The following is a 16,808-nucleotide window of genomic DNA, read 5'->3' as shown; positions in this document are numbered from 1 at the left end:
AGAGATATCTTTTTATTGCTAATATTTATGACCAGGCAATCAGAAAGCATTTAGGTTGTAACTAATCCAATGTTTTTCATGTGACCTAAGGACAGGCTGATTGTTGATAATATATTTTTTGTGCAGTTTGGTAGTCGATGCAACTTATATTTAGTCACAATCAATAAAACGTATAAGCAACAGTTGACAAAAATAAACAATTGCAGACAGGCATTTGGGCCAGATTCTCAACCGGTGTAAATCAGCATAGCTCCACTGCAGTTAGTAAAGATATAGTCCATTGGTATCTAAAACTGGAACGATATAAACATTTGTCTTGTATCATCAAGAGTTACATTATACTTATAAAATGTCTTGCTGATGTGAAACTGACAGTACATATTAATTCTACCTGTGAATGAGACTAAATTACACAGCAAGAGAAACAGATTGCTTTCCCCTCCCCTCTATAATCATATATGGGAGTCATATGTGGTCAGCCCTTGTACAGTGAAATACTATACTATAACTTCAAAATAAGAAAAATAGCTAAAATTATCAAATATATTGTCAAAAGATTTAGAACCTTCTTCAGGATAGTCACTGACCATTTTTATTTTTAATGTATTTAGGAATATGAAATAAAACAATGTGTTTGTTTTCACCATCAGTGAAACTGGATCGAACTATACAGACCTTAGTGTTTCATTACGAAGAAGTAAATATCAGTTTGGCAGTTTACTGAATTGTTCAGTCAGTTGGTCTACCCTTCATTTAAGGAAGAGTGTATGGTTAAAACAGCTATGGAACTTGCCATACTCATGAAATTTAACTATCACACAACCTACTCTTATCAGTTTAAACCACATTCAGCAGTTTTACAGTGGCATACATAGAAGACATATAAATGAACATCAGGGAATAATTTACCAACATTCAGGGATTACCAAAATAATGTTCAATCTTTTTTACCAGTTAGATAGTAACTGCTTCTTTTGTAATCTCAAGTAGATCTAGTGATCATATCTAAGGCTGGTCACAATTATCAGCATGACAGGCTAGTCTGTTTTTCAATCAATATTTTCCAATTAACATTAAAAGACCAAGGTTGCTTCCTGTAAAGTTCTACCCTTCAATACAAAAATATCTGTCATAGGTTTAATTGGCAAAACAATAGCTTTGCTACCTTGGTTTTCTCATAAAGAAATAATATGAACAACTTGGTAGCATTTCTTTGGACCTTAATCACAGGCATTTAATAGCTACCTAAGAAGGCCAGAGAAAATTCCATTGATGACCTAAACGCCTTTCTTAATACAGTATAACTAGGGATTTTAGTTTACATCAAAAACATCAATGGAAGTAATTTTCAATAATTTGTCAAAAATAATGTTTTGAGGAAAGAACACTTATAATAGCAAGTTTTGTTTAAGGAGGTTTTCAGTGGAATGAATGCATGATTTTGCACTATCTACTGTAAATTTCATCCTGCATCACTCCTTGTCCATGCTGTCTGTGGTTTACTTTTGGTCATGTATTGCAGCAGCATGTTAAGCGGCTTATTTGGGAGGGGAGATTATTGTAGGATTCAAACAATAAATGAAACTGTTTAAAAAAGGTTTTGAATGTTAAAAAAACCCCTTATGTTTATTTAATTGCTGATGGAATATCCAGTATCTGCAAATGTATGCTGTCAAAATTTAAATAAACTTATACAAATTAAATTACAAATACCTAACCAGATTTTGTTAATTTATGATGGTTTTTTTAAATGATTTTCATTTTCACTGTGCATGCTAAAAAAAGTTATCATTTTGGCACTGAAAAATATTTATGAAAATGAAAAGTAATGGGAAAAACAGATTGATACCTAGAGTAGAAAGAGCTTATTAAATAGCAATTAGATACAGATGCAATAAGTCCTTTGAGCAACAGAGTAATAAAAAGAAGTATTCTGAGCAGAAAGAATTGATCTCTTAGCATCTCTCTCCTCCTACCTCCAAACATGCAAATATTGTATATAGCGAGTAACAGCTTTTTTGAGAGCCACTTTATTTATGTATATTCCAGTAAAGAAAAATCTGAATATACTTCCCCAAATCTCTCTCTTTAAAAATATATAATTAATAGCTTCTATTTCTCCCTCAGCTTGGGTAAATACCAAATGGTAATATTAACAACTAAAATATTAAGTATCTCTCTAGATAGTATATAGTAATTATGCTACCAACAACTGTTTAAACTTCAGTACTACAGGGATCCCTCTCTGAAACTAATCCTTTACTGTCTATTTATCTTTCTATCTTAGGTGTTTATATACGACACCCACTGCTGTAGTATCTGAGCATCTCATAGTCTTTAATGTATGCATCCTCACACTTCTGTGAAATAGAGAAGTATAGTAGTACTTCCCATTTTAAAGATGGGAAACTGAGGCACAGAGCGACTAAGTGAATTACCTAATGTCACACAGGAAGTCTGTGGTGAATCAAGGACTTGAACCTAGGTCTTCAGCTAGACCCTAGCCACTGGAACATCTTGGCCAAATCTACACTAAGGATGCAATCCGGCAACTGGATCCGCATTTAATTCCACAGCACAAAACTTTGCCACTTGAGCTAACGAAGTAACTGAAACTGGTAATAGGTTGCCATCCTTTCTTTTCCCAGATCAATGCAGACAAGCATAATTTTTTCCTGAAATCCATGATACTGACTACATTCCACTAAGGTAGTCTATATAACTAACACACACATACACAAAACGAACGTTAAGGCTCCAAAACCAGAAGTGGAAATGTCAGAACTGAGGTTGATCTTAACCTTAATTCAGCCCTTTGTGTATATGCATTATGATACAGTCTTTAATTACATGATCACACACTATGTTTTCCAAAGTAGCCCTGCCTCATTCAGTGCACAGGATGGACAGTGCTCGCTGAATGAGCAGCTATTCAATATTTCATTTGACCCTCACTGTTTAACGTGTGGCCCTAGGCCTTATTTACTACACACTATACATAAACTGTGCTCTGACTACAGAATTATTCATTTCCTCATGGACTTTTCTACAGTACTCCTCACTACAGTATCCGAGTAGGTCACAAACATTAATGAATTCATTTTCACAACACACCTCTGAGGCAAGGTGATATCATTATCTCCATTTTACAGACAGAAAATTGAGGCACAGAGCAAGTTAAGTCAAAACTGTACACTATTTTGGGTGTCCAGGTTGAGATGCCTATTGCCTGAAGTTTTAGAGCACTTAGCATTATCTAATACTTTATATAGTCAAAGCATGGCTCAATGATAGCTGTGAGCGCTCAGCAATTCTGCAAATCAGACTCCAGTCTCAAGTTGGGTCCCCAGAAAATGAAAAACACACAATTACTAACCATCTGTGAAAAGTTTTATTTAAGTGACTTGCCCAACATCATGTAAGAACTCTATGGCAAAGGCAGGGATCAAATTCACTTTTCCTCGTAGTATTCCACTGCCTTAACCATGACACCATCCTTTCTCTTCCTGCAATCCCCCACCTCATTCACTACACATCATCTGACTTCTATCACAAATGAGGTAGGGTCCTACAGATAACCTCATCCTGTACTACACAACCTGGATTCATATCCAGAGCAGGTCCATCTTGGGCACTGAATGAAGCATGGGTCCTAAGGAAAACACAGTATGTAATAATGTAATTGAAGATTGTATGATAATGCACATGCATACGCACAAAGGGATTAAAAATGAAGGCAGCACAGGAAATCTTAATTCTGGCATTTCCTATCTTTTGAGTACTTGCCATTGCAACCTTAATGTTCTCTTAATGTATTTTTGTGACCATCTTTTTAAAATTAGATTTCCTAGTTTTTTTAAATTCCACTTGGTGTAATCATACTGTTACTCAGGTGGATCATTAGCTGGGTTGGAACATTTAGTTCCACAGCACACATCTTTGTACTTGAGCTAATAGAATAACTGATAGCAGTAGTAGGTTGCCACCTGGTTTGTGGACCAGCACTAGAGAGGGATGTGTCATACTTTGCCAGTGGGTTTCACAGATATTTGCTGATACCAAAGAAATATTGACTTACGAATCATGAGTTCTACTCCAGGTTCTGCCAGAGACTCTTCTCCACTGGGTACAGACTTTCTGTTCCTGTTCCTCTCAAGACTGTACTCTTTTGTCTGTGTCTCCTCCAGTTTGTTCCTGTGCCAGTTTTGTTTCTTCCCACTAATTCATCAACCCAGTCTCCCCACCTACCTACTCAAAGTCTCCCTTTCAGGATATTTCACCCAAGTACCAGCTGTTAACAATAACCACAACATAACTAAATTCAATAATCTCTGGGTGGAGGAGTTATGCCAAAACCTAGCACTATTACATTAAACTTGAGAAAAGAAAAGTTAAATTAAAATGTATAAGCCAGTCAAAAACGGCCTACAGGTTAAAATGAGGAAATTAAAATCCTTAGACTCAGCATGGAGGTAATTTAAGTATCCTATAACAGAGTCACAGAATGAATGCATATCCCTAAAAAGGAAACAAGAGGCAAAAACACAGCTAAATAGCAAGGCCAAAGATGTCACTAAAACCAAACAGGTACCCTTTAGAAAAAGGAAATTCAGATCAGTAAAGCTAATAGAAAGGAATATAAACTACAGCAGGTCATCTTTATAATGGAAAGTGAGGGAGAAATTGAAGAGCAAATAGCCAGGCAGAAAAATAAACAACCAGAAATTGTGTAAGTCCATCAATAGTAAGACTCCCTGTGAGAGAACTGGTGGGTCTGTTGGACTGCAAGGGAGCTAAGGACAATGTTGGAGAATCTAAATCAGCGGTAGGCGACCTATGGCACGGGTGCCAAAGGCGGCATGCAAGCTGATTTTCAGTGGCACTCACACTGCCTGGATGCTGGCCAATGGTCCGGGGGGCTTTGCATTTTATTTAATTTTAAATGAAACTTCTTAAACATTTTAAAAACCTTATTTATTTTACATACAACAATAGTTTAGTTATATATTATAGACTTATAGAAAGAGACCTTCTAAGAACATTAAAATGTATTACTGGCATGCAAAACTTTAAATTAGAGTGAATGAATGAAGATTCGGCACACCACTTCTGAAAGATTGCCGATCCCTGATCTAAATAATATCTCTGACTCCATGTTCACCACAGAGAATTTGGGGGAGATATGTACACTGGCTCAACCCTTTGCAGATATTAAACACGAGGTACTTACACAGACTGCGGAGTCAAGAGAGACGGATCTAAAACAAATGGAAGCACAGCAAATGACTGGGCCCAGATGAAACATTTTCAAGAGTTCTGAAGAAGTTTAAGAATGAAGCGTGGGATTTTTGAAGGCGCCTAAAGAGGTCATGCACCTAACTCCCTTATGCTCCTTTGAACAGTCAAAGTGGCTGAGCGGCTACAAAATTGTGCAATCTCTCATTCAAATCAGTCATTTTGCCAGAAGACTGGGAAGAAGCAAATATTGTCCCTCTCTTTGAAAAGGCATTGGGTTGGTTCTGGGAATTACAGACCAGCAAGCCTAATATCAGTATCAGGCAAACTGGCTGAAATGATAATTAAAACCAGAATTATAAAACCCTTAGATGAATGTGATACGATAGGGACTATCCAGTCAACTTCTGTGCTTCTTTCAATAAAATTAGCACCTGTGATCACATGGCTCTGAAATTCACCCCTCTGGTCTGGGAAATCCTGCACCAGTTTTGAGGAACATAACACTGCTGTCAATCCCTAACATTCATCTATGGCTCATACTCTCCTCGTCCCCTGCCCTCACACTATGAGCTCACTTTCTCAGTCTCTCTGATTGATGCTGTCACTTCTTCCTCTGACTGGCTGCTAGACAGAATGGGATTCCAAACACACGGATACTCCTTGCTTTGCCCGATGCATGAGCAGACCCAGCAGTGAAAGCAGTGCTTCCATACTGCTAGCAGAAGACGACAGGGGAATGAGTGAAAGAAAATGAGATGGAGCGATAGAGTAAGGGTAGGGAAAGCAGGAGGAAAAGAAGGGGAAGAGCAGACAAGGGGAAAGGAAAGGAAATCAAGGCACAAAACAATAAAGAAAGGAGGCACTGGATAGAAGGAGTCATGGAGGAGAGGTAGGGGAGTTGAGAGGGACAGGACAGGTAGGAGGAGTAGAAGATAAAGAGCAAAGAGGGGAAAGGAGCAAGGAGACACACAGTGAAGAGGACTGAAACACAAGTAAGAAGTAGTAAGAAATTGGGAGAAAGGGGAGGACCTAAAAGATAGATGAGCAAATTCAGTCATAACTTTTCTCTCTTGGTGTCTCTAGTCTGCCAGCAAAACAATTTGTGAGTAAAGCAAAGGCAGAACAGTGACGTGGGCATAATACTAATCTGTAAGGATGGACAGACATTACAGTGGGGAGAGATCCAGGGAGAAAGGCCAAGAGAGTTAAGGGAAAGTTAAGGGAAAACAGCCAGTGCTTCAGGAGCGGTCAGCTAGCAGCCAATAAAGTGACAACGGAGTACACAAAACAAGGAATGGCCAGCCGGGACAATAACATGGCTACTGAACTAAATAGCACAATTCTAGCTCCCCCTTAGGAAGGGAAAGGTTTGGCGAGTGAAAGGCTCTGATGTATTTACGTCATGCACAGTGGAGAACTAGTCTTCCCTTTTCTTTAAAAAGGACTTAAACCAAACCAAATCAGAACAGCAAATACCTAACAGGGGTAATGCAAATTAAATTAGTTTATGACCAGTGAACGGACTTGGCAATTCTCTCTTTTTTGTTAAGATCCAGCATGCCAAAGGTACATACATAGTACTTATTTGTTTACTTAAAAAAATACCACTTATAGTGCTGAGATGGAACCTACAAATATTAGAATAAAGTACCTGGGCCAAGATTTTCCAAAAGCGAATAAAGATTGAATCATAGAATATCAGAGTTGGAAGGGACCTCAGGAGGTCATCTAGTCCAACCCCCTGCTCAAAGCAGGACCAATCCCCATTGTGGGTGCCCAACTTGCAACACCTCATAAGAGCCTGATTTTCAGTAAAAAAACGAGCACCCACCATATGAAAAATCAGGTCCTTTTTATCTGTCTCAGTTTGGGCTCTCAAAAATTGTGGTACCTCAAATCACTAGTCAGTTTTGAAACTGGCCATGAACTATTTGTAACATTTTTTCCTCCTCTTTTCTTGAAAATCAATAAATGGCCCAATCCAACTCCAAAGCGTGAGAAGATTCTTACTGACCTGAGCAGGAGTTGGATTAGAAACTGGATTTTACTCCATGCAATTGGAATACTGACACCTAACATTCTGATCAATATGAAACCAAAGACGCCTGGCTGAAAGTTTTTCCTTACTGCTATTATTAACGAACTGCAAAAAACTGCAGACAGCAGAGAAAAAATAATCTGCTCTATCCAAAGCATTTTTTTCAGAAAGCTAATAAAGTAGTGGTGTATGGCCTGGTGTAAATCCGTGTACTATCACTAAAATAGAACTAGACGCCTGGCTATGGGCTCACAACAAATAGGTAAGAGAAAGAGAGAAGCTCTGCCCTTCCAGAAGACACCTGCTGATCTTGCAAATATATGAATTTACTTTACCTTATATATATATGGGTGTGTGCATGCACGCACACACACACACGCACACAATATACAAACACCACATTAAAAGAAAGTTAAGATTACAAAGCCAAGCAATCAAAAGCTAGAAAATCCCATAACAAAGTTTTCTTATGCAACCTTAATTCAGCCTCCTTAGTATGCATTATGATACAGTCTTTAATTACATGATCGCACAGTGCTATTTTCCACGGGTTCCGTCTCATTCAGTACATGGGATGGACAGTGCTCACTGAATAAACAGCTATTTAATATTCATTTTATCATCACTGTTCAATGTGTGGCCCTAGGCCTTGTTTACTGCACTATAATACACTGCTCTGAATGCAAAATTATACATTTCCCCACGCCTTTTCTATGATGCTCATCATTACAGCCTCTGAGTGCTTCACAAACTTCAATTATCTTCAGAACACCACTGTGAGGTAAGGGGAAGCTATTCTCCCCATTTTACAGATGGGGAACTGAGGCAGTGAGAAAGTAAAGTTAAATCTGTGCCTTAGATATGGGTGACCAGTTTGAAGTGCCTTTAACCTCATTTTTCTGAGCACACAGCATTCTCTAGCACTTAATATGTTTTCAGCACATCTCTCATTGACTTCAGGTGCAATAGTGAGTGCTCAGAATATCTGGAAATTAGACGCCAGGTGTTTAAAGTCAGACACCCAGAAAATGAGAAAAACACAATCAGTGACCACCTGTGAAAAGTTTGCTTTAAGTGACTTGCCCAGATTTCTACAGGAACTCTGACAGAAGCAGGGACAGAAACCAATTCTCAAGGGCAGGATTTCACTGCCTTAATCATGAGACCACTCTTTTTCTTCCAGCAGTCCCCTACCTCATTCTGTACACATCTTCCAAACCCTCTTAGGGCTCCAATATGGCTCTTTTACTGCCGTCCAAGAGGACTCCCCTGAGACCGCTCTGAGCTGACGGTCTTTTACCAAGACCTCTTCAAGGATCTGGAAGCTAGTTTCAGCGACCAAGTCCACAGTGGCTGGGAGGACCTCCTAGGAGAACGTGTGCTAGGCAATCCACACCTTAGGGTGCAGGTGGTGGAGTCTCCCTGGGTATGCTGGAAGTTGGTTCTGGCTGTATCACCAGACTCAGAGACCTCCTGGACCATGATCAGATGGATCCGTGGCACGTAGCCAGTGGATGGGGCTACCCACCCTGCATGTCCCCTGTCATGTGCTCCAGGAGGTAAGGACAGCCTTGCTTCCTGCTTCTCTTGCTTTCTTCGAGCAGGTCCTGTGGGAGGGTGCTCCCTGCCCATCCTTCACTCCTAACCTCTGGAATTTGTCATCAGGCTTCTGCCCCTCAAACCTCCCTGACTGTCTCTGATATGCCACTTGAGCCAGCTGAATGCCATCCAGCCGGACAATCTCCAAACCACACCCAGACCACATCCGGCCTATCTCCAAAGCATTTGCTAGAGTTCCCCTTTGTATGCTGGAGAATGGTGTCACCAGAGTCTGAGACCTCCTGGACTATGGTAAGAAGGACTGGGTGGACCCTGTGGTAACTGGTCAATGCACGTATTGCTCACCCTATACATCCCCCCATCATATGCTCTAGGAAGTGAGGGCAGCCTTACCCCCTGCTTCTCTCACTTCTATTGAGCCTGTCCTGACCCTGACCCTCCGGATCACCGAGCCTCTGCCCCATGAGCCTCCCCTGCTGCCCCATATATATCACCTGAGCAGAGTGAATGCCATCTAGCCAGCCCATCTCCAAATCGCACACTGTGAATCTCTCTACATGCTAGTGCTCCATACCACCCACTTCCTCACTCGTGGGACAGCCTATTCTCCATCATAGACCCGCAGTCTGCCAGGGATATCAGTTGGCGGTTCCTCCTCAGAGCTGTGAGCATGGTGGATGTGGTTTATGGAGTCTCCTAACACTTGTTCCTTTTGCAGTCAGAGAGAAACCTGCTGCACATCTGCATAGTGTCTGTCAGGCTGCAGCCTGTCTTCTGACTTCTCCAAATCACCTACTGAGGTTCTGGCTGCACTTTTCCCTACACCACCTTGTTTTCACATACCCCATCTGTGGCTCCATCACAAGGCCACCTCATCAGCCTCCTCCTGGCACTAACCATGAAGGCCATCCACCAGATGATGAAGAGGAAACTCAACAGAGGAGTGGCTCTTTGGCTCTGGATCCTGTTTCCAACCCCTCTTTGCTTCCTCATTTTCCCCTTGCTGCATATCCTAATCTCGCTGCTCGTCACTCACCCAGCCCTGACTTCTCTCCTCTCTGAAATCCAATGGGATGGCTTCCTCCTTTTCCTCCTCCTTGCTACCTGCAAGAAGGAGCACTGAGATCCCAGGTGAGAGAATAGTCCAGCTTTCAATTCCTGTGACGTGTGCACACTGGCCCCTGACTAGCAGGAGCTGCAATTGCACAAAGGGTATGTCTACACTGCAAGGAAACACCTGGAGCTGTCCCCCTGTCAGCTAACTTGGGTCTTGTGAGGCTTAGACTATGGGGCTGTTTAACTGTGGTGTAGACACTGGGGCTCAGGCTGGAACCTGGGCTCTGCAACCCCATGAGTGGGGCAGGGTCCCTAAGCCCAGGCTCCAGCCCGAGCCTCAACATCTACACAATTTTTAGCCCCACAGCGTGAGCCCCATGAACCTGAGTTAGCTGACCTAAGCCAGACGTGGACATGACACAGGTCTTTTATTCCAGTGTAGATGTACCCAGAAAGTCCTTCTAAGTCCCTGCAGTCCCAGGCTTAAGCATGCTCTGTACAGATGGAATCTTCAGAGAATTTAGCGGCCAAACTCTAACAAAGTCTCTCCTGAACATGTGTGAACTGATATTCTCAGTGTTTCATAACTTGGCCATACAGTATTTGGGTAGATTTTTATGAGGATGACCAAAAGCACCCCTGATACCAGTGTAACCTCCCTATCAAATTTCAAATTCCTGCTCCAGGGTTAGAGCTTCTCAGTGAAATGGTTGGAAGAATTTTATAACATGGACAAAACAACGCATTTTCCCTTAGCCTTGTTCCGAGAAACAGCTAAACTGTTTCCCCCCCGCCCCTGAAATTTACCAAAAAAATATAGGCACCTGGCATGGAAAATTTCAGCCCAAATGATTAAAGTTTGGAAAATTTATATGGAACTGAAAACATGGTCTTACAATATAAAGTGTCAAGCAACCTTAACTAGGCATCACTACCTCAGCTTGCTATAATTCCTTTCCTATAATGCAATCTGAGCGATTGAGAAAAGCTATTTTTTTAAATGAAGGTGAAATTTCTAGTAACATTTGATACTTTACACACATTTGCAAAAAATAAAAAAATTCAGATGACATCTTCTCACCATGTAAATGGGGCTTGAGCTTTTTTTTTCTTTTCAAGAAAAATTAGTAAAAAAAAAGTCTAGTTTTTTTTGGGGAAGAAAAAAACATTTTCTAAGAGAAAAAATACCTATAACTGCAGAATCAGGATGGCTCAGAGAATAAAATTTGCCAAATTCTAAATTCACTTATATTGTGAAATCTCACATCAATCAAATGGCAGAATTTGACCGAGAGGGCCAGACTATTAATGGTGTGAATCAGTGAATGATTCAAAATCTTTATCACAGTCATCATAATTTAGTCAGATTGAAGTTTTTAGTGAAACAAGTGCTGTAGTATCAGTTCAGTCTCTAATACACAATGGCTAGAATCACAAAATTACTGCACATAATCTGACACAACAGGCAATCTCTGCTTTGAAAAGATTTGCATAAAAATTAAATTCGCTTTAATCTTCAGAGAGAATGGTCCCCTCCAGGTCACCACGGAGGTTACTGGTGGGGCAAGGAGTCGCTGCAGCTGCTTCCACACTGAACCTAGTTTGCAAAGCTACATTTTCCAGTGTCACCAACATAATTCATTCTTATGGTAAAAGGACACCACTAAGAACAGGGTAACACGCTGTGCTATAATTTAACAGGTAGTTTTGATTTTCATCCCACTAGTGTCTTAATATTTAAAAACAATCCGATACGGTGCTCAGAGCACCTGCAATGAAGTCTATGGGCCTTTTCCATTGACTTCAACAGAGGGAGAGTCAGATGCTAATAAGAGCTGATGGTAACAAAGCACCTTGAAGGATTGGGACATTTACTGTGGAAAAAATATTCCCTGTGGGCACTTGCCCCCCACAGAAGTTACATTCTGACCAAACAAAAATTAATTAGCTTACTAAACCAATTAAAATATAAACATGTTAAGATGAATTAAAATATTTTCTTATGTTAACTGCCATGATGGCCAACACTGCTTACATCGCTCAGCTGCTTAGCGTGGGCTGGAATGATAGTACTGGTTATTGGTTTATTCCCTGCCTTTAAAGCTGCATCTCTTCTTGCTTGCTCAAGAAGAACTCTTGCTCGTTCTTTAAGTTCTTCTTGTCTTGACAATATTCGTTGCTTAAAAATAAAGAAATAGAATTAATGGCAAAGAAACCCCACCATATTCAACACTGATAGAGCAGTTAGTAGCCAGGAGCCTGCCTAAATAATAAAAGTCAGGATTCAGAGGATTACAGCTTCATGAGGTGACATAACATTCTACAGCAATGGAAAATAAAGAGGATAAAAATGTAAAATTAAAAAATAACCTCACAGGCCTTTATGACGTAAACAGAGTTTCACTGATTTTCTATCAACATTTAATACCTTAAATTTAGAGCTGTCGGGGAAAAAAAAATGAACCGGCTAGATGGAAACTATTTTACCTCTACTATGTATTTAACTATTTAAAATATGTACATAAATGTAATTCTTCCTTGGTGACTGACAGCTGGTATAATTCCGCTTCCGTCCCATAAAGGGGCCCATACACAAGATGCAAAAACGTGTGCCGGGATTGTAGCTACAAACAGTCAGAAGAAAGTCTCATATATCCATTCGCACAACTGATTACCTCTCAGAGTAGAAACAATAGTACAAGAAGCCCTGCACAGGCACAATGGATTGATTGGAACACTTACAAGTGCATATGTGCATAATCCTGAGTCTTTGACTCTGTCCAGTTATGTGACTCCTGAAATGAAGACCCTGGGGACATGACCCTTCATGTGGTTTTGGCCCTGGAAAGAAGGCCTATATATGAGCAAGAGTTGGGGCCATCATGCTTTGGAGGATGTGTTCCTGCAACAGTCAGGTTTATGTGCTGTTTTTCTGGCAAAGGCTGTGGCTGGTACAGCTGAGGTTTTAAGTTTGATTAACTGGTACAAATACTCAAAAGGATTAACTACCCTAGAAGGCCCCCATAAGCCATCCCTTCATCCTTCTTAGCTTATTTCCCCCTTGCACTGAAAATGTCAATACAGGAGACACACAGCCTCTACCTGTCATGCTATTTTCTGTGGGCCAGATCACTCCCTCACATTAAGAAACCAATTCACAGGGGAAGAGTTGCCAAAAAAATGTCATGAGGTTCCACTGCTTTTGGGGCAGGTGTTTGGGGCTCCTGAGAGTTTACAGTAGAGTTGCAGCTGTGACACTTCTCCTTTCTGCACAAGCAGGGAGAGAGCTGCACCTGGGTCTCAGAAGATGATCCTACTCTAAATCATCTCCTTTAAAGAAGAGCTATTCACCTAACTTGTAAAAGAGAGTGAGCAAATAAAAAACCACAGTGCAATATTCTGTGTAAACTTAAGAAACATGCCTGTCTGTCCATCTAGCCAGCTCTTTCATGTCCACATCGCTGTAGCAGTGTTCAATATAAGTACCAAATTTCTTAAAATAAAATGTATTCAGGTCACACTTGCTTGTGAAAGGAAAAAGGGGTCCTGAAAATGTAAAACATGGCTCCGTCTGAACCAATGCACAACATGGCCGACTAGCCACACACATCTCTTTTCACAGCTAATGGAAACTAATCAAAAGAAAGCTAAAAACAAAGAAAGTTGTCCTCAGGAAAAAAATTACGGGCCTGATTTGGCTCTCTTGAATATGAAGTTGATAACATTTTAGAAATATTTGTATGACTGATTTGATTTAGTAGGATGCAGGGAAAGACATCAAAATAATGTTAGCATTTATGTAATGCTTTACACCTTCAAAATACTGTTCAACTATCAGTCAATTGATCCTCACAATATCCTTGGGAGATATGTATGGATTATTACCATATTACAGATGTGAAAACAGACAGTGGTTAAATGACTTGCTCAAGGCTGCACAGATCAGCAGCAGCAGAACCAGAGTTACTTGCTAACAGGTGTGTGTTCAGTTCACCAGGCCATGCTACTTCTCAGATAAGATTTGAAATATTCCTAGTATATTCTGAAGCATTCAAAAGTTTAGAAACTGTACACTGTTGTATATGAATCAATGAATGAATAACTTTTTTCATGTAATGCTTCAGCATGCAATAGTCACCAAAAAGCTTGGGGGTTCCACAATCAATAGCAAAAACCTTGAAGCTAGACTCCTTCAGCTGGCTGAGAATACAATTTTATTTACTTTAATTGGAAAGGGAGAAAAGATTAACAGTAAGATAATTCCTATAAAAAGAGTTATGGATTTTTTTCATGCAGTAGCTCTTTTTAACATCCCATGCTTTTTCCGAGTATTCAGCTAGTGAAGAATATCTGGTTTGTCAGACAATTAAAAAAACCAAAACTCCACCTAGCTTGTCAAAGACACAATGAATTATAAAGGTGATGCACAGAAATTAACTTGAACAGTAACCCCATTTTATTTCAACTACACATTGTTTGTTTATGTATACATTCCGTTCAAATTTCTTACCTGTGCAGTTTTTGCAGTTTGATCTGTATGATTTATAACCGTTCTGGTGTCAGTGTCAGAATCGGTCTCTGTTGGCTTCAGAGAAGCAGGTTTTTTCTTTGTAAGATCTGCATCCTTGTTATAAGAGTATCCAACTTCAGAAGTGGGAGATACACTGGTTTTTTTGACAGGTGAGCAAGGATCTGATCTCCTGCTTTCTGTGGATCCTGTATGTCGCAGTTTTTCTTGCTCTGAGAAACTAAGGGTACTGTCTGAACTCTGGTGTCTTTTCTTGTCAGCATCTTCATAAACAACGGTTGGAGATTCATCCTTTTTTTGATCACTGACATGTGGCAAGTCACTCAAGTCCAAAGTGTCCACTTTCAGCAGTTTCTTCCTTCCCAGCAAAGGCTGTGCCTGTGCTGTATCTGCACTGCTGCATTTCCTGGCCTCTTCAGATCCAGAAGTCCCTCCAGAGCTCTGCTGGGATTTCTGTGGATCAGTGTCACTTCGAGTCCTGCGAGAAGAAGGGGAAGCTGTGCTTGGGCTTAAATGGTCATCAGGTGTCTGATGCTCACTTTCTGATTCTCCAACACCACTGTCATTTACAAATACAGAGTCATCCTGTGAAACGAAGTCTGCCAAACCACTTTCAGGCTGGTGCAGTTCAGGCTCTCGGTTCAGATCATTAAGCTCTGCATAGAACTTTTCCTGATCGACAGAACTGTTTGTGTCCGTTTCATAGTTACCTACTTTATACGTGCTTTTACTACTGTTCTCCTCTATCTGAACCACATTTAGTTCTTGGCCACTGAAATGTGCCCTTATTTGATAGAGATAAGTCATAACGGTCAGTTTGTCAGGAATTGCTAACAAAACCATGTCAGAAGGTTCCAGCAATCGGGATATTCCTATACTGGCAAACCCATCATATGCCTTAAAAATAAACAAAGCAAGGATTACAATACAGTAATTTCATCACATAGCATAACAACTCAAAAATGACAATTGAAAGTTTCATTTGAAAAAACAAAACAGTTAAAAATATCAGATATTGTGAGCCTGATTCACCATTGTGATACTGTTGTTTTACTCTATGGGCTTCCACGGAGTAATATAGTTGTGAATTAACCATTTTATATTTGTCACTGTATAAGCCAAGTTTTAATATATTGTCCCTAAGTTGTTGCACAACCTGTCAATTTTCTTGACAGATTCTACACAGCAGAATCTCCACAGGAACCTAAATCAAGAGAATAAAAACATTGCATTCGTTTTTAATATATTGTCATGCTATAGTAAAAACAATAGACATTACTCAGGATAAAATAGACACATTCATGAACAAATGGATGTGTGTGAAAGTGGAACCTAAAATTTTTTTTTTCAGTTTTCATTAACAAAATCTATTGGCATCTTAAATGGTTCTCACTCAAGAAGCAGGAAACAAGCAAATTAAAAAAAAGTGTAAGAGTTGGAACAAAAAAACCTAAGGATGGGTTTTTAAGATAAGGAACAAAGATATAAAGAAACACTACACTAATCCATCCTGGGCTTTATCACTGGTGATCAACCTTCTCCCTTCTACTGGCCATGTAATTGCAGTGATTTGTGTTGATGAAAAAGTACAGCCAGATAACCAAAATGAACTACACCCTAGATTACCTGATACAAGTCATATTGTTTAAGCACAGAAATGTATTTCTAAAACATCTACTTGACACTAAACTTATATAAAGAGAATAGTGAATTTATTTCTCACTTCATTTCTGTTTGAAAGCACTGCAGAGCTTGAATACTACAACGTATGTGAAACCACATTGTATTATTTCTGCTAGCCCTTTAAATGACTGTGGTTGGTGCATCAGGTTTTTCTAGTTTTGAAGACTTAAAGCTGTTTCTCAATTTACAATTAATTATTACTCTCCTGGACTAACCCTGGAAGACAATATTGTGTTTCCAGGAAGCCTTTAAAAAGGCATCCTGTTGGTTATTTTAGATTCACTTGGGTTAAAGCATTAAAAATTCCACTAGTTTTGCCTCTATTCCCCTCCCCCCTTAAATAAAAAACAATCATTTTTCTAGTGGGCTCTAAAGTTCTAAAAATCACAGCTAAAATATTCTGAATAAAAGGAATATGTTAAAAGCTGATCTAAAAAATAACAGCAGCTTTTTAACATGATGATATGTTGAAACTTTAGCTACTGTTCCCAATGCTTTTTAGCTTATTGTGTCCCGGATGGTTTGAGCTAGGTCCCAGAAGTTCTAAATTTGATTTTGTTGTTCTTGCTGAGGAGAAGTGCCTTTCAGGAATGTTAGCTGGGGGGTGGAAAAGAGAGCTGTGTTTAGATGCAGAAAGAGCAATGTTTAAAAATATAGATGAAATAGAAAACAGACGCCTTCTGATTCCAGGTTGAGCCAAGAGCC

At 39.8% G+C, this 16,808-nt stretch overlaps 1 protein-coding gene across 12 annotated transcripts in view; it reads right to left on the bottom strand.

Annotated features, from left to right (window-relative positions):
• Nucleotides 1-16,808, bottom strand: part of EHBP1 (EH domain binding protein 1) — a 282,634-nt gene that overhangs the window by 77,921 nt on the left and 187,905 nt on the right. For 11 of the 12 annotated variants that reach the window (XM_050952010.1, XM_050952011.1, XM_050952015.1 and 8 more), the window contains 2 exons: nt 14,403-15,317; nt 11,928-12,071 (listed from right to left, as the gene is read on the bottom strand). The exons of the other annotated variant lie outside the window; for it this stretch is intronic. In XM_050952010.1, the coding sequence (XP_050807967.1) occupies nt 11,928-12,071; nt 14,403-15,317 (1,059 nt within the window). The remainder of the gene's footprint in view (nt 1-11,927; nt 12,072-14,402; nt 15,318-16,808) is intronic. 12 annotated transcript variants of the gene reach the window in all.

This window comes from Gopherus flavomarginatus, chromosome 4, assembly GCF_025201925.1.
Source record: "Gopherus flavomarginatus isolate rGopFla2 chromosome 4, rGopFla2.mat.asm, whole genome shotgun sequence".
Lineage (NCBI taxonomy): Eukaryota > Metazoa > Chordata > Testudines > Testudinidae > Gopherus > Gopherus flavomarginatus.
The sequence above is the reverse complement of the archived record's forward strand: the minus strand, read 5'-3'. Positions and strand labels throughout refer to the sequence as shown.